Below are 18,871 nucleotides of genomic sequence, written 5' to 3' on the forward strand. Positions count from 1 at the left end.
TATAAATGCATCATTAAATATCAACAGCAATTAATGCTTAAAAAGACAAGGAAGCCACATTATTTCTAAATGAACGGCGACAGAAAGCCTGGAGGCCTCCCACTCACCCGTTGATCATACTGAGGAGCCCCTCCACCATGTGAGCCAGATAGGAGACCTGGGCGCTCTCGTCTGGGAAGATGGGGCCGTGCATGGAGGCCAGCTGGGCCAGGCACTGGAGGGAGTCCTGCGCCATGTCCGAGTCCTCCCGGATCTTCCTGTGTATCTGCAGAACAGAGCAGACATTTCTCCTTTAGTATTAATAACAATATACCTTTCATTTTACCTGAATCAGATCAGTCAACTCTTAAAATTCCTGCAAACATTTTTCATCAGCTGCTTCCTAAAGCAATATGCTTACCAAAAATTTAGCTGGAAAATCTAAAAGAAATAAATCCTGTAAGGGGGTTTTGTTTCCTATAGTGGAAGAGATCTTTGTGCATGCAACAGGCTCGCCGCCACTGAAGCTGTAGATGTTGCTGTGATTGCTTTTCCGTATGCAGAACCTCTGCACTTGCTCCAACAGGTTGTTTTTAATCATCCCTTGGTCAGAAGTTAAGAGCCAGCAAACCAAAGATCTTATTTTTTTCCCCCAATCTGTTTTTCAAATCAACAGGATAAGCAACAATAACCTCATCTTTGAAACACTGCGCCTGTAAATGTTTGCGTAAGAATGAGGTCAGCAGCAGGTGGTTCGTGTTTAAGCCAACAGAAATACCTTCAAGCAAGAGTTAATAAAACTGACGAATGCTAATTTCAAACATCTCTGGTGACAGCGGCGAGGATTAATGCCGACTACAGCAAATACGGAAAGATTTAAAAAAGGCGGCCGTGGGAGAGCTGACAGAGGAGCGAAAACACTGGTGGAAGACTTTCAGTTAAACTTTAAGAACAGTTATTTTTTTGTTTACAGGAGCTTAATGCTAGTTCTGATTTTTTTTTTTTTTAATTAAGATCCTATAGAATTTCATATTTGTTCTTCACCAGATGATTGTTTTGTAGCGATTTCATTTATTTTATTTCATTAGGATTAGGAACATTTTATAACTTAGCAGCAATCGGATGCAAACAAAACAGGTTGTAGCTTTTAATGCAAATTAGGCTTATGCAAACTGAAGAACTCAAATTATAGCACTTTGTTCAATGTTTATCAAGCACAAATAGGAAACGACGAGGGTGGACCATCATCTGGGTTTTTATCTGCTGCTGGAGGAAGGAAAGTTTGGTCAAATGTAAGCTTTTCTTTTCAAGCAAATTAAGTTTTACTATAGAAAAAAAAAAACGTTGCTTACCTAAAGGGTAAAAGGTTTCTCTCCTAAATTAAGTGGATTTTTAATTACCCAACTATTCTGCTCTGCATCCATTAATATATGTATTTGCACAAAGGTCCTCCACAAATAGAAAAGCTTTAGAACAAAAGGTGCATCTGACTTGTTTAATACTCACTGGTGCAACAAACAAGCCAGAAAACTTGAGGCGCTGTAAAATATCCGAGTGCTTCTGACTTCAGTGTGACCCCAGCGACACGCAAACGCTCTCAGAGGAAGGATCCGACTCCTGACCAGAAAGATCTGCTTGATACAGAGTCATGGCAGCGTGAAGCTTCCCATCAAACGTTGATGCGCGCTGAGCCGTCACGCTCTGACAGCAGAAGAGGCATGCTGGGTTCATACAGACACAGAGCACGTTTGGAGCAGCACTGCCACGGCGACTCATCACAGCAACATGTGTTTCCACTGACGGCTCTCTGCAGATGTGCAGACCTCTAATGTCTCCCTTCTTTCTCGGCCAATTCGTCCACTTTTTTTCTTTTTTCCTGCTTCTTCAACCATCCTAATAAATCCGGAGCGTGTGCATTTTCAGTCGGCTCCCCATCACTGAAGATATCAAACTTTCAGCCTTTTCCTCCCTGCTCACTCACTCCCCTCCAGATTATTTCCTGCTTCGTTCCCACACTCTTCCTCCCCTCTCCTCTCCTCTCTCTGATCTACAGCTGTGCTGCCCTGCTGGTTATGAGCCACACGGCTCAGATGCTAGCGTGTTATAGCCACCACGCTGTAAGCCCTCAGTGCTGCTGCTCTCTTCCAGAGCGTGAAGTCATCCTCTGGAAGAGCTCAACAAGAGGACAGGAGGAGGAGGAGGGGAACTGGTGAGTAAGTGAGAAAGAAAGCGAGAGGGAGGAGTGGGAGAGCAGCACAAGGCCAACAGATTGAACAGCGCCAGCTCTGGAAAAGCAGCTGCTTCAGTGAATGAGCCATACCATGCCAGTAATGTCAGTCGCCTTGAGTTTGACTATAGTTAGACACACTGAATGCTGCGCGTGTATTCATGCATGCGTGGAGTGGAACGGAAGGAAGAATTAGGGAACATGTCATATATGAAAGCTTGTTGTGTGAAAATAAATGACTAGTCTGGTCGCAGCACAGTAACCTGCTGTTAAACTAAAGATTCGCCATCAGGTTGTACTTCCACTAGAGCACTGAGGGGCATCCTGCACTTCGCATGACATTATTGGGTCATAATGTTAGCCATATGCTGCAATTAACATACGTGTATCATCTAGAGGCTTTTATTTTGTAGAGTCCCTGGAGTCATACTTTGAAAGTTTAGAAGGGTTGTGGTATTAAGGGTATGGAAGAGGATTTCTCTGAGAAATTAAGTGTCCAGATTAATCTAAAATGGCTTAATTGATGGCTGGCATTCTGGCAACCCCACAATAAAAATAATAAAGTTAAATAAATTAAATTAGAATTCATAAAATCCGGTTGTGGTGGGGCCTGCAAAACCTTAGACAATCTACTTTAACTACTGTTGAAAGCGGATTGGTTACGTGTTTCCGTACGTGCCCCAAGTATGTTATTTACCTTGGCTCTAAATGTAACTCATGCGCTGCTTGGCTAGAGGTCCGCCATTACGCCGAAGCATGAAGAAGTACTCTTGTTTGCTGCTGCAGCTTTTTTTTTTTAGCTATTTGTTCACTCTTTTGTGTAAACTGGAGCATCAATGGCTGAAAAGAATCCTGACAAACCTAACCAGAAAAGAAAGCCTTTTTCGATGTAGTTGAATGGAGGAGAGAAAGTGGAAGAGAACGGAGCCGGCTAAGTGTGTGTTTAGGAGATTCTTTTCAGAGATGGCGATCCCTGAAGGAGCAAATGGATCTGAAAACGGATGCTTTGGTCTGAAAACTTCTGCTGGACAGGTAAATTATGTTTAATTCTGTAGTAAGTTGGATCAGCAGCAGAGAGAACACACCAACAAATCGGTGTGTTCCTGCTAAGTGCATCAGGGCATTTTGCGGCTTTTCCAAGCGAAATACAAAATTACCGGAAGAGGCGTTTCCAGCATAGAGAACTTTTGCTACAGAGGGGGCCCAGAGGGGGCACTGACGCATGCGCAAGACTCAAAGACACACAAACTGCCGTTGGACATATCTTCCACTACAGAATCCTCTTTCCTGCCTTTAAGAAATGGACAACACCTGATATACAACCCATTTCCAATTGTTAACAGTTTTCCCTATTATTAGGTCAATAGATGCCTTATTAAAGCCTAAATGGGAGACTTTTATTTTGAAATTTGTAGTGGGTGTGCCACAATAAATAAGTGTTGCCCCAAAAGGAAAAAAAAAAGAAAAATCAATCTTTCTGGATGAAATTAAAATATCTTAATAAAGGCTAATTCTGATAGAAACAATATAGAGCAATTTATATCTTCTAAAGCTGATGTGCAAGTCCCTACAGAAGTGCTAAAAAGAGCCTGTTAGCAAGTAGCAAGGAGGTTTAAAACTAAAGTTAGTAAGAAATTCTAGCCAGCAGGTTTTAAATGGTCTCTTTAGTTTTAGAAGCAATAGCAGAGGCCTTGTTTGGAGGTCTGCTGCCTACGAGGCAAACAAACAGAAAATGCTGAAAGATGTGAATAAGTGCTAATGAAAGCTGTGCTACAGAGCGTCAGCTAACATGGCTAATTGTACAACAGACTTCGCAAACCAACTTAAAACAAATACAATTTATTTTTTGTAGGGTTGAGAATTGATAAGATTTTTTTTACAAATCCGATTTCCTTATCGATTATGTAACACAATGAACTTGGTAAATGCACGGTGACATTAGTCTACCTTCGCCTGGGGCATTCTATTTCTGCCTGCCTCTGCTAAAACATAAGGCAGTGAATGGGAGCTGCAAGCCTCTGAGCAGCCAGGCTACCCATCTCGTCACAGTCATCTAAATCTAACGGAGAAGGCATCCATTTAATGAAAAAGCATTACCATATAATTTCAGGAAATAAACTCATCTCACCCTGATTAAATAAACGAGCGTCCCCTTTCTCTCGCTCCCTGAACTGTAGAGCAACTTTGTAGCATATTTAATAACCCCAAAGAGAGGTAGGAGATGGGTTTATTTCCAGAAATGGCATATGACTTACTAGGAACCAGATTAAGCACAGCCAGTGATAAAAAAACTAGCTACTTACCACCAGAGTTGCCTTCTGGTGGTTGTAACTTTAGCTTCTGTACGGAAGCTTCAAAAACACAGCATTCGTTAAAATGTATGTCATGATGTGTGCGCAGGTGTTTCTGCATGTTGGATGCATTTCCTCCAGCGGATGTTATTGCCAGTTTACATAAAATTTTGATAGGTTTACCCGATGGGACGCCATTTTTTGTTTTGTTTTGCTTTTCTAGACTTACGCGAGGTCACATCGTACTTGCTTACCGAATGCTGTGTGCGTAACTCGCATGAAAAACGTGACGTAAGTCATGCTATCAAGCAGTAGGCAGTGCTGCCTGAGACTGTTAAGAGAATCTTTAAGCGAGCTCGCAAACGGTGCCATGGAATTGGAACACACAACCAGTTCTGAATAGGAACCAGTTTTCGATTCCCATCCCTAATTTTTTGGGATATATAATTAGTCTTTATAAATTTAAAGAACATGGAAAAGGCAGTGTGACGATATTGCAATAATGCAGTGTTGGGTAAATGACATTTCTTAGGTCCTGTAGCGCTAGCTCCATCCAGTCAAAACAACAAAGAGTAACATTAAAACTTTTCAGTTTGAACTGATGAAACTGATCACTATGTAGAAATCACAAGAGGCAATGAGGATGAGGAGTACGGAAAGGAGCAAGAGAGAAGAGTTGGCTGAAGAAGTTGCTAGGAGATGCTAACCCAAATGGAGAGCTATGCTACAAAAAGCTCCGCTTTCTAACAGAGGCTGATTACGGTTTGCATCACGTAACATTACAACATATTTAGGCCAATATGTTCAACTTCTGCTTCTGTCTCCTTGAACCCCAGTCGGCCTCAGCAGATGGCCGCTCACACTGAGTCTGGTTCTGCTGGAGATTTCTTCCTCTTAAAAGGGAGTTTTTCCTCTCCACTGTCGCTACAAGCACGCTTAGTGTGAAGGATTGCATTTGAGTCAATGTGTCAACACAACCAACTGGTTTTCCTTAGATAAAAAATGTTGAATCAATTTGACTGTATGATCTGGTTGAACTGTAAAGTGCCTTGAGATGACGTGTTGTGAATTGGCGCTATATAAATAAACTGAACTGAATTGAACTGGTGCTAGATCCTTTTATAGCATTTTTAAACTAAAAGGAAAAAAAAATAACCCTTAAAGAATGAAGGGTTGCTTGTGTACATTTGTAAATAATATATTTTCAAAAACATCTTGATCCTTAACACCTGCAATATAGAATATAACTTTCTCTTTGAGGTTACATTTTTTTATATCCTGGCTAATTCTCTTCCTCACGTTCTGCTCCTATGGGAGCAATTAAAGGTACAATTTAAGGTTAGTGACCGTGTGCAGGACATAAAAGGCCTCTTTCAAGAAATCTGATAACACCTATTTTTTAGAAAACATCTGAATAACCTCAACACTGTCATAGCAAGGCCCTAAACCCAGGCAGATACTGGCTAACATAGATTTCTAAAGTAGTTTCTGTGGATCCCTTTCAGTATAAAGGTAGAGGTCAGACAAAACTAATCATTATCTAAGAAGGATATTTTGAAAGCTCGTTCCAATTTATATAAAACAAGATTTGTATCTGAATGGATTTAATTTGGAAACCCTACCAAGGTTTACATGCCTCTAAAAAAGAATTGAAATTAGACTTGGCAATATGGAAGAAAGACCAAAGGAACAGGATTATCTGAGAAGCAGAATCGCTGTAATGTTGGAGAGATAAAAGCAGAGACTGAAAAAAAAAGAGACTATACAGTAAAGAGGAAGAAAAGGAGACTGAAGAGGAAAATAAGGAAGAGAGAAAGAGAGGCGGTGAATATTTATAGCAGACAAAGCCTGGTGTCTGGTACCTCAGGGGGACCTGGAGGCTCATCTTTCTGTTCTTTTTTAAAATCAACACTGTGCTTCCAACTTATTGTCTTTTCCACCATCAGTCTCACTCACAGATTGTGTTACTGTGTGTCTGCAGGGCTTTGCTGCAGCCTCATCAGTCCTGCCACTCCTCACTGATTGTGTTTGCAGAGTAAATACATAATATCAGCCTGAGCTTTTCCTTCAAAGGAGACAAGAGGAAAACCAAACCTAAAAAACATGGATATTTTCATTATTTTTAGACTAAATTAATGCGATAAATATTTTTATAATGTACAACCTGCAAACAGCAACTTTTTATTTATTATCAAACCATAATAAAAAGTTGTTTTTTTCTTGTTCTGGTCAAATAGTCAAAGTGTTTTTCAATTCTTGAGACTTCAGACTGTAAAGGAAAAGGAAATGGGCATTTTTGCACTGCGACAGGACAGACTGTGATGGTCCATTTATTTCTGTGGCTTTAGCCAGATGGGTTGTACTGCATCCACCATTTTCCTCCAAAATGCTGCCACTCTCCAACCACTCGGAAATAAAAATGCATTGTCGAAGCTCTGATTACAGGCGATTCAGTTTGCTGAAGATCTTTTTGTCAACTTGCCTTTTCCCCCCTTCCCACTTTTCTGTGTTGGTGCTGCACTTATTTTGAAAGAAAAATAAATGCCTTTTTTTTTTTTTTTAAACCTTTCCGATCTCTAATGGACCATTTATCCTAAAAACATTCTTCCATTAAAAGGGACATCCACAATTCCCTCCATCTCTGTTAAGCGATCTGGTCCATCGTTTCTCATAATCATCTTTTTATTCTGCAGATTAAATTTTTTTCTCTAAACTTTAAATTAATTCCAGTTTTTCTCATTCCTTTTCACATCCTCATCTGTACTTCTGCTCTCTCCTTTCAGATTCTCAGAACCAAACTGCTGTTCTGTCTACTGCCATAGTAAAAAGAACACCTTAGATCATCTCTTCTACTACTCAGTTGCAGCCTTGTTGGCGAGCCGTTTTCCTGGATGGATTTCCATCTTGTCATTATCTCAGTCCCATATGACGGTACGTTGCAAAAGTATTAGACCCCCTTTTGCCGCATTTCAGGCTTCACGCTTCCTTTTTCTACAAATAATAAAACACAAAAGGAGCTCTACTTTAGTTACAAAATTGTCAGTTTGCCAGACAGGTCGTCTATCCTCTTTCAAACACAGCAAAAGTAATCCAGGAATTGCTTCCTTGCCAAGTTCTAAATAAGAGTGACAAACATAGATGCTGCTACGAGTTGAGTTTAAAAAAACTCCTTTATAAATCCAAGGCTTAATTAAACTAATCTGCTGAGTCATCTCTTTAAACAAACGCTTAGGGCCCTGTCATACCTTGATGATTTAGCCAGCATCCCGGAATCTCCTAAAACGCTGGCATATGCTGAAATTTCTATGCTTTTTTTTAAATTTGGGGCGTAAGCATAGAGTATTTATAGCGAGTCCAGAGCGTATCTCCAACGACAGCCTAGCTTATGCATAACGCAAGACAGCGTAACGCCTATAAATTGATGTAAGAGCCAGTGTCCTGAGGCGATAACAATGAGCCCGGTCTGCATAAAAAGATGTATTTGATCGATGTATTAACCTTGCTGCTGTTTGTTGCCCGCCAAAAACAAAATGGTTTGCAGGTTTGTAGTCTCCGCAGATTCAGCGTCATGTCTACAAGGAAGTTTGTTGGTCATGAACGCAGGTAGGATCCTTCATACTCACCCTACGATGACGATGAAGTCTGGAGGAGTACTGATGGTTTCCCCTTTTATACCAAAAGGCTGCCACTATGCCATTATACTGTAGCTGAAAGTTAGAAAAACGTTCATCTGCCGTCTAGAACACGTCAATTACGTTGATAAACGTTGGAAATAAGTCCTTAATAGTTTACGCATAAATTGTTCACATGTTACTTATAGGTTCTGTATAAGTTAGAGGTGAAAACTTATGAGTAACTTACACTTAACGTATGTCAACGATCAAATAACTTACTTTCAACTTATGACCCACATATGAGCATATACTGGTATAAGTCAATTTCTAGACGTACTTGCCGTATTTTGATGTGCTTCAGCATGCTCATAGCTTATACAAAACGTACCAATAACTTACCCAACATATGCCAGCATTATTGCCAGATTTTTCGTACGTCAGGCATACACTGTCTAAATCATCAAGGTGTGACAGGGGCTTTAAACATTTATATATGTTCAAGAGTCCAACTTACTTATTCAACATTTCCTTTTCTTAGAACCTTTACATTTTGAAAAGTTTGTATGAATTATGCTAATTTGTGAAAATGGATCTGGAAAAAAAATAAAATATTCCAGAAACACACATTCTTTGCTTTGAACAATAATGGAATAAAACTTGCTCCATACTTACCAAATATAAAGGGAACCTGACTTTTTTAAGGCAAACTGCAATAGCTATGAAAAATAATCACGATTCAAAGTAAGCCTTCCCTAAATGATTCAGTTCAGTCAGCCGCCACATCCTGGAGCGCAGTACATATCAACAAAGGGTTGGGAGAGAGAAGTGGTGCTGCTATGGCTCCACGCATGCAAAACAACAAGCTGCCTGGTGGCAGTGGAGGGGAACGGTGGTCACTACAGCCGACCATCAGACGGTCTAATAAATGACAATAAAGACCCTGAATATCAGTTTTATTTAAAGAGCTGTTTTTGAGATGCAGGCCTAAGGGCTCCTTTCTTGGCTTTAAGAACAGACCACAGGAGCCACACATTATGGGCTGACAGACGCCCAGCCACTAAGGAGGAGAGACGGGACGCGTGTGTTATGGTAGGGTTACTGGGGTTGTTAACAGGGGCCTCTAATCCAGGGGCCAGGCTGTAATCCTGCCACTGGTCGGCAATGGACTGTGACCCCAAAGGCACGTGCCTCTGAGGACCCCCTCGACAGACACTTATCCGCATCTATCAAACACAGACACACTCACAGCTGAGGGAACACAGCAGCTGAAACAGCAAAGGACGCCATTTAACTCAACACACACACACACACGCACCCTTTCTGCAACACAAATCCAAACCGGCAGACGTAAAAATGTAGCCAACACAGCGCAGATGAAGGTACAACACACACAGGCAGCTGGCAGCGCGTCGGCAGCCTTGCAAAAACAAACAGTTGAGCTACTAGAAATACCACAGACAGAGATGAAACCAGAGGCCTGAAAACTGAAACCAACACAAAACACATCCTGCAGATTCCAGCAGCAAAAAGGACCGACGGAAAAATGACAAACATTTTTATTCAGAGCCAAACTCCCAGACAGGACAATAAGGCTTCTGGTCACATCAAACAACAATCAGCTACTTCTGACGCATTAATGCCATCGTTACCAAAATCTTTACTCACCAAACATAATCCAGTTGGTGTCGCGATCCGGCTTTTAAAAACCCGACAGCTAAAGAAGTCCCTTTTATCCGGTTTAAGGTTTACTAGAACTAAAAATGGATTTTGATTCCTAGCAGGATACCTTGATGTGAAATAAAACAAAAAGCTCAAGAGCATTCCTGAGCCACCACCATGCTTCACTGCCGACACTTGATTCCTCCTTCAGACGTACCAATGAACCAGTCCTGAAAATTCCTTTGAACCAAATCACAGTCTTCATTTGTTGACTTATAATGAAGCTTTTTCCCCTCATTATTTGAAACGTCTTTTCCTCTAAACTTTAACTAAATCAGGTTTGAACTGAAGCGCTAAGAATATTCAGGTTTTTGCTTGTTTTGAATCTTTTTTCTTGTTTGTTCTAGGAAATAATGATCTCTCATCTTTTCTGTATTTTTAGGAGAAAATATAATACTTATATGAAAACACGTTATTGATTAATCAATTTATCTAAAGTTTATTGATCTTATTGAATGTATTAATTGACAAGTGACCATCCTCTTAAAACAACAGTTTTCTCTTCTTATCAAAAAATCTTTCAAAACATGAGGTGCCAATATTTTTTCAACAAATGCAGAGTTAAAAAATGCAAAGCCTTTAACTATTGAAGGGAAAACTGAAATAAGAATAAAAGGATCCCTTCTGCCCGATTTTGATTCTTCAGCATTATTTGTTACTTCAACCTCTAAGGTTTTGTTCTCTATTCTTGTTATAGTAGCGTATATCAATCGATAGCCGTGTGTTGCAATAGAAAAAGAGGATGGTTAAAAGTTCAATATAGAAACACAGTTTTCCTTCCTTTTTATTGTGGCCTATCATTTAGTTTGATGCAAGTCACCACTTTCCACCAACCAATCGCAGCTCAGGCATGCCATCACAAAGCGCCACCCTCTCAGACCACAATACAGAGCACGTGACGATGTCGCAGCAGGAGAGGCAGAGGAAACTGACCCAAAGAAGAGTTTTAGTAGCTCACCAGTTTGGCAATATTTAGGTTATAGCAAGTCAGACAGAAACCAAACCACAGTGATTTGTAAAATTTACAGGGAACCGGAAAAAACAAAGTCTGGTAACACAACCAACTTATTTTGTCATCAAAGCCGCTCACATCCAATGCAGAACAAGCTGTGTCTGCCTCTGCAAAGCACAATGCACAAAATCCACGGTTTGGTTCACGGTTTCGTGGTCACGGTTTTCGGTTCGGTATATGTTGATTGTTACACCGAAAAATAAAAAAATTAATAAAAATGATAAAAATTAATGATTTTTTTTAAATTAAATTCATGAAAAAAAAAATAAATAAATAATGAATTGTAATTATTTTTAATTATTCACGGAAACCATGGATCATTTCCGCATATTTTGCTGCTTTGAATTTAATCATCTCGCGCATGCTCTCTACGATCTCTAAGGAACTCAGAGCAGAGTGGACGGGAGCCACAGCGGAGGCTGTAGGCTTTGCTTTGTGCAGGAGGTCTGGAGCGCAGCGGTGCAGAGCGCTGATGGAGTATGTGGGATTTCGGGGTTAGCATGACATGTTGGTCGTGTTGCTGTTAGCATAAACAAAACGTGTTGCACAATGCTTGCACACTGTTGCACTTTTATCCACAGCTTTCTTTCTGCCGTCATCGTAGGTCACTCTAAATGCAAAGTGATCACATACAGCAGACCTATAAAGTGCTGCTGGCGCGTCTTCCAACTCCTGTTCTTTCCCACTCGCCATACCCACACAATTCTCCACAACAACTGATTTTTTTCTGCTACACCCGGCTACGCTGCTTCTCTTCTTCTTCTTCTTCTTTACTACTGGTAGTTGGCTTTGGTCGCAGTGCCGCCACCTTCTGCTCTGGAGTGTAAACGCTTCGCCTATGAGAAAAAGGAGCAGCGCATGAACCGAATGCAACACACGCGAACCGAACGGTTTAGACTGCTTTCATAAACCGCTCCCTCCCTAATAGCGATGGATATGCTGCCGTTGTCTGCAGTCGACAAACCTGACTTCAAACAGTTGCTCACCACTCTTGATCCCTGATTCAAAGTCCCGGGCTGCAAGTTGTTCTCTAACTCAGCGCTCCCTAATTTATACAATGAGTGCAGGGAAGCAGTACATAATGAGCTGCTATCTGTGTCTAACTACGACACAACCTCTGGTAAAGTCGCCTACCTCAGCCTCTCAATTCACTTCATCGACCTGAGAAGGAAGTGTCAAGAATCTTTTAAATAATTATCCATATAGATCAATATAAACTTTTTTTTTTTTTTATCGATACAATTTTTTCTATATCATCCAGTCCAACTGACAAGGTTTGACCATTTAATATTTTAAATACACCATTAATAAACCCCGGAAAACCCTTCAACAATGGCAAGAATGGTTGAAGAATCTGTATAAAATGAAGAAGATAATAGCAAAACTTCATGTGAAAATTGACATATTCTTGGAAGTGTAGGCCCAGCTATTGACTACTTCGGATGGCCACACAGATAAAGAGCCACATATGCTACAAAAATTATATCAGCGCCCGTTGTTTATATTTCCCCTCTTTTATGGTATACTAGACATCTACACCTCCCGTTTATGGGAGCTAAAGAAGACCCCTCTAAGAACTGTCAATTGCTGAAACAGATTCGAATGTTTTCCATCCCTTTTTACTTTATTTATTTTATTGCATTTTATTTTATTTATTTATTTTATTTTTTCTCCTCTACCTTTGGGTTTGATGTTCTCTGTAGTTGCATATATGAAGATACATTTGTATATATGTTTGATTTATTATATTCTTAAATAAAGAATGTTCAAAAAAAAAAAACAGACCATACACACGTTACATCAAGTACTTCATCTCACCTTAATGCACTGAAAATAGCTAAAAACAGCCTCTACAGCAAAGGTGATGCTGTGCATGACGCCTTCACTGTCTGTAAAAGATTGGGTTTTCTGTTTAAAACCAGCCGAAGCCGGATGTCAGTTATTGATGATGAATAAAACCACAGTGACCTGTGACTAAGAGGTGAGCCTACTGCTTTCATCTGCTGCTTACTTAAAAGTCAGCGTGTCAAAATAGAGACCAACCCTTCTGTTCAGTAAATCAAGATAGGACCTGGAAGAAAAACAAAAAAACGGACCCATAGCAGCTGCATTAGCAGGAAGCAGAGCAGAAGCTGAAAGAAGTATAAGGCTGGAAGCGGTTAAAAGGTTAAGAGGAGGCGATGGGCAGCTGGGAGGTTTGGACGGATGCTTAATGGAAGAGGAGCTGACCAGTTTGTTCCACAGCGTGTGCTCGGCCAGCGTGGGCTGCCTCTTTAAACATACTGCACTAAAATACACATTTGCTTCACCGGGCGGTCTTCTGTACGGTAACACAGTAACATGAGCCCACTGCAAAGCACCTATAAATCTGTTTAATGGTGCACTCAGGAAAGCCACGGAAGAGGAGCAAACTTAGAAAGCCCAAAAAGGAGAAGGTTAAACCAGGACTTGCAGCATGAAACAAACAAACCCCTCTGAAGAGATCAGGAAAAAAAAAAAATGAGGATTTAATAGAAATAAGAGAGAAAAAAAACGTAAATTCAGGCTATAGAATATATATATAAACAGAGTAACTTGAATGCAAACTACAGAGAGAGTCTGGTCCATGCAGAGGACCGAGATTATAGCGTAATTGAATGGTGTAATGGAACAGGTGAGGGACTGTTGGGGTACTCACAGAGAAGAAGAGGTCCATGACACGGGTGTCCAGCAGCGCTTCCCTCCAGGACTCCGTAGGCTTCAGCGTGACGTTCTGCGTGGCCTCGAACATGGCGATGTAGTGGCGCCCCAGTGATCCGCCGCTGGTTAAGGCCGACAGCAGCAATAAAAGGAGGAGCAGAAGAAGAAAGAGGAGGAGTACAGTGAAAAACAGCGGCTCCCGTCACCCAACTCTTCCTCAGTGGTTATCTTGGTTTTGTGGGAACCTGCAGACAACAGATACTCGATCTTCCTCTCATTAACCTCCGTCAATCTCTTCTTCACAACAGAGCTGAGCTTTCTCAGCCTCCCCTGCTGATCTGTTCCATGTCGTTGTCTTTTCTTTCTCACCTCTTTATTTAAGGAGCTTTTACCCACACAGCTAAATCATTCCTCCTTTCTCACCCTGGTGTCTTCTTGTTTCCCCTGACTTTTCCAGTCTATAAAACCTTCGCTCGCCTGACAGCCTCTCTGCTCCTTGCCCTCTCACTCACCCTCTTCCTCCCTGCCTGTGCTCTCACTTTTCTCTCCTGTGTTTCCTTAAGATCTGAGGCTGGGCTCTTCTGGGAGAAGTGCCCGAGGCTCCTTACTGCCCTCAAACACACCCCCCTCCTCTCCCGGCTCCTCAGCCAATTGCCGGGGCTTTCCGACTGACTGCTTTCCAAGATGAAATCCATGCCGTCTTTCCATCACTTTCAACCCTCCCTCAGTCCGTTCTCCCAACTTGAATTCCTCCTTCACCTGAAGATGTAGAGTTAAAAAAAATAAACCCTCTGAAAGTTTCCCTTCCAGCTGGATGAGAAATTCTCCCCTCAGTCGCCAAATCACAGAAGTAAGGAGCTATTTTAACTTTCTCTACACCCACAACCAGCCTGTCCTTAAGCCACAATGTGTCACTACACAACCGCAACACTTCCGGCTGTTTTTCTAAACTTTTAAAAGAAGAAACAAACACACCCACAGCGGGTTTTAACAATGCTCACTGAGAAGCATCTTTTTTCCAGAGACTATTTCAGACCAGCGTGAATGCCGCTCACACGCCCACGCAACTTTGCACACAAAGAGCTCCGCTAACTAATTATTGGCAATAAAACAAAAAAGAAAACCACTTAGATGTGAACAAAAAAATAAATAATAAATCTTATATACATAACATTGCTCATATTTACATCATTACGGTGCTGAACAGATGCGTCACACTTCTAGTATTGGTGCATCTACATATTAGGCATCCCAAAAATAAAATAAAAACAGCTTCATTTCAGGCTTCCCATCCCTAGCAAACATCAAATCAAGGATTTCCCAATACCCGGTTTGTTAAATTCAAAGAGATGTTGTTTTTAAAACAGAGTGGGGCCCATTTTCAGGAAAATGGCACATTGTGGGGTTCCGCTGCTCCTTATGGGACCCAATGCATGGACCACCAAATGAGCTATAGTTGATTTTGGTTAAGAAGTCACCACTAGGTCTAAGGCAGGGGTGGGCAAACTTTTTGACTTGCGGGCCAGAATGGGTTCTAAAATTTGACAAAAGGGCCGGGCCAGGAGCATTTGGACAAGCAATGTCATTAATTAAACCTGGGGATTGAAATGTATAAAAAAACAGACAATTTTCCCGACCATAAGGCGCACCGTACTAAAAGGCGCAGTCTCAGTTATGTGTGCCATTTCTGTATTTAACACACACATAAGGCGCACCGGACTATAGGGTTTTCTTATATACAGGTACATGTCCTCTACTACCTTTAAATACCTCTAATGCGTATTTAAAAATAGAGCGGGAGCAAAACTGAGTATGATTCTGCTTTATTCATTTATTTATTACAAAGTATTAATCAAACCACGACACCAGCGATACGTCGCTGATGACACAGAGCGCTGTGATGACTCCTAAATTAACTTAAAATCCTGAAACCTGCCGACGGAATATGTTCGCTTTTATTGCTGGTATCCTGGTGCCTGCAGTTTAGATTATTTAGATGAAAAACACCTGCCAGCCACCGAGGTGAACCCGGAGGCTGCCCGGCCTAGAGGCTGATGATGAAGGGATTCCTACTGTCGGTGTACCGCTGGTATGAGGGGGTCTGAGCGCCTCCGACAGATATAGTATAGGCATGATGATAATCTGGATGAACTGACTGCAATTATGAAGTTTTCAGGTGGACTTTCTCACTTAAAAACATATTAAAACTACTTTATTCCCACTGATCACATCAAATATAGCTGCAAGATTTAGATTATTTAGATGAAAAAACACCTGCCAGCCACCGCGGTGAAGAGGAGGAGACCCGCCCAGAGGCCCCCTATGGAGGGGGAAGAGATTATTTCAGGCAGCTGAAATATGTGGTTCCCCCCCTTTAATTTTTGCAAATAAAGAGTAAATATGACCAAATCCACAGGATTTGTTCTCAGTGGTGAGAGGAATAAGCACAGTTAAAGACTTGCAGGTAAATTAATTTCTTCCCTGTTATGGAGGGGGAACAGAATATTTCAGTAAGCTGAAACATCCATTATCTCCTCTTCTCCTCCCATATCTTTGGGAAATAAAGAGCAACTGTTTCCAATTTCTCTAAAATTGATATGTGTGATGTGGTATACTATAAATGTCCTTAATCCAGTAATCTGTCATATTTTACATTAGGTGATTAACCAGAAATTCTACTCTCATCTTCGCAGGACGTCTTAATTTGTGTGCCCTGCTATCAGCCAGTTTCCATCCTCTTATATCAGAAATGAAAAATTAAAAATACACTACGTGTTGTTGTGTTCGGTGACTGACGTTTATTTCTGTCAGGCTGAAGGGACAAAAGTTGGAGAAATACCGATTCTCTTGGCGTTTAAAAAAACACAAAACAGCGTGAGGACCTCATTAATGTATTTATTTTACAATTTCTTAAAAAGAGCAACCGATTAAAATGGATGTTACAAAGTTGAGATGATTATATGAGCTGTTTTTACCGAAAAATGATCAGGAGCGCCTTGAGGATGGTCAGATCCGCCTCTCTGGCTGCAATGCGCGCTCCCGACACAGGGGGAACAGATTTTCACGGGGAAACAGAATTTCGCACAAGACCTCTTCACACCGATGTCGAGCGGTTGAAGTTCCTTTGTCAGACCTCCCGGGATAACGGCGAGCACAGCGTTCATTCAGTCACAGATTAACAGCGATGGTGATGCGTGGAAAAAAACCACCTGGTCTCCTCATACACCTGCCTCGCTGTCAGCTCCCAGATCAGCTTCTCTGATTGGTTGATGCGGCGCTTCCATCAGCAAAACTTAAATTTTTCCATCTCGAGCAGCAGCCGAAGCGCACCGATGTCGAGCGGTTGAATAACAGCGAGCACAGCGTTAATTTGTTTCACCATGTTTTTCACATCAGCTGTGAGATGGGCACGCATGGAGTCACAGATTACCAGAGATGGTGATGAGTGGGAAAAAAACACCTGGTCTCCTTACATTCACCTCCCTCAGCCACGCTTTCATCATCTCCTCAATGAGGAGATGAGGAGTTCTGCATGGTGCATGGTGGTCTCAAAAGTCGCAGTTACAACACACATAGGGCGCACCGCACATTTTGAGGAAAAAAAAAAAAAAAAAAAAAAAGACGTTTATGTGCGCCTTACAGTCGTGAAAATAGGGTAATTTGGACAAGTTCGGCGGGCCGGATTAAAAAGCCTTACGGGCCGTATACGGCCCGGGGGCCGTAGTATGCCCATGTCTGGTCTAAGGTATGAATTGAGTTTAGGTTAGGGTTAGGTTTGAACCAGTAATGGTTAGGGTTGGGGTAACGGTTAGGCTTATTTTGTTCCATTATTGTTGTAATAGAAAATTTAAAAGAAAGTCAAAGAACCCATACTAAAAAAGTATTTTTTTTTTTAAATCAGAAAATAAATAAAAAAGGTTTTAAGAGCAGATTGCATGTTTTATTGGATTTAAAATTTCTGTTTCAGGTTGTTTTACGAATTGCATTTCTGTCCAATCGTGTTTTACAGATGACATTCTTTTCACTTCTGGGGGGGGCTTTTCTCTGGAGGGAGGAGCAAAGACATACTTTTATTGGTCGGCATGAAGGTTAGCGAAAACAACTTTTATTGGTAAATGTGGACGTCAAAATTTAAAACAAAATCTGTAAAAAGAAAAAAAAAATGAAAACAGTTTGAAAAAATGTAAAAAAAAAAAAAAAAGCTTCATTATATAAAAAAAATATCTGAGAAAAGTTACTCTTAAAACATTTTTTAAAGAGACGTCAGGTTTTTTTAATTTGACCATCATTTGATGAGCAGACTGACACCGCAGTAGTTCAGCGCCAATTTTCCTTAAAGCTACAGTGTGTAATTTTCAGCGACATCTAACGTCCAGACTGCAGCAACATGAACATCTCCCCCCCACCGCTTCTCCCCCCCAACAGTACGGCGAGCATTACGGGACAAAATGTCTTCCACGACGTCCGCATTACTGCCATCTATTGTTCAGTACCGTCTCAGTTCATCTCTCTCAACTTGCCGTAGTTACTTTCGAGCGTAATGGGCGATCTCGCAATCACTAGTTTGTTGGCTCTGCGCTGCTGTAGCGCAAAGATGTCTGCCTCCAAGGCTGCGAGACCCGCTCCTATGTAATTATAAATAACGAATTCTAAGGCAACGCAAATATTAAGGTTAAGAGGCTGAGCTCGTAGATGATGATAAATAACATAGTTTGTATAATAAATTACATTTCTGACTGTATATCCCTGTAATTATTACACACTGTAGCTTTAATTTACTTTGGGTCCAAAGTTCCTGCACTGTTTGGCGGATTTGATGTTAAATAGGTCCGACCAAGCAAACAAAAAAAAAGGGTGCCAATAGTGCGCGTTACGAGACGAACAGAGGAGTGCTGCAGTTCTGTGTTTTGGCCACAGATGGCAGTATCATTAGAAAACTCTGCAAACCATCCTATTTAAAGAGGCGTTACAAAGTTTAATTTCCGCATTGCATCATATTTTTATTTACAAAACATGTTCTTCATTTGCAACAATAATCACTACATATGCAACCTACCCCTGCAGCCAAATGATTTAACAATGTGTCTCACTTCACAGTAAATAATAAAATAAATCTACTTATGTTTTTTATGAGATATTAAGGCCCTCCATGTTACTCTGGGATCACATAATGGTTGTGAAAATCATCTTGTGACGCTGATTTGGCATTTTAGGACCTGCTGGGGAGTCCAGACCCCAACTTCAGAGGCCAGAAGTTTTTTTTAATAATGAGGTTGTTAATAATAGGACGGTTTCTATCAGTACTTTGAAAATAAAGCCCAAAGATGAACTTTTTGAGAGATTTTCGTTC

At 41.0% G+C, this 18,871-nt stretch overlaps 1 protein-coding gene across 1 annotated transcript in view; it reads right to left on the bottom strand.

Annotated features, from left to right (window-relative positions):
- Window positions 1-18,871, bottom strand: part of xpo4 (exportin 4) — an 81,428-nt gene that overhangs the window by 34,644 nt on the left and 27,913 nt on the right. The window contains exons 7-8 of the mRNA XM_038269595.1: window positions 13,520-13,632; window positions 108-265 (exon numbers count right to left, since the gene is read on the bottom strand). Of these exons, the coding sequence (XP_038125523.1) occupies window positions 108-265; window positions 13,520-13,632 (271 nt within the window). The remainder of the gene's footprint in view (window positions 1-107; window positions 266-13,519; window positions 13,633-18,871) is intronic.

This window comes from Cyprinodon tularosa, unplaced genomic scaffold (assembly GCF_016077235.1).
Source record: "Cyprinodon tularosa strain WSP-4 unplaced genomic scaffold, ASM1607723v1 ctg730, whole genome shotgun sequence".
NCBI classification, from domain to species: Eukaryota; Metazoa; Chordata; class Actinopteri; order Cyprinodontiformes; family Cyprinodontidae; genus Cyprinodon; species Cyprinodon tularosa.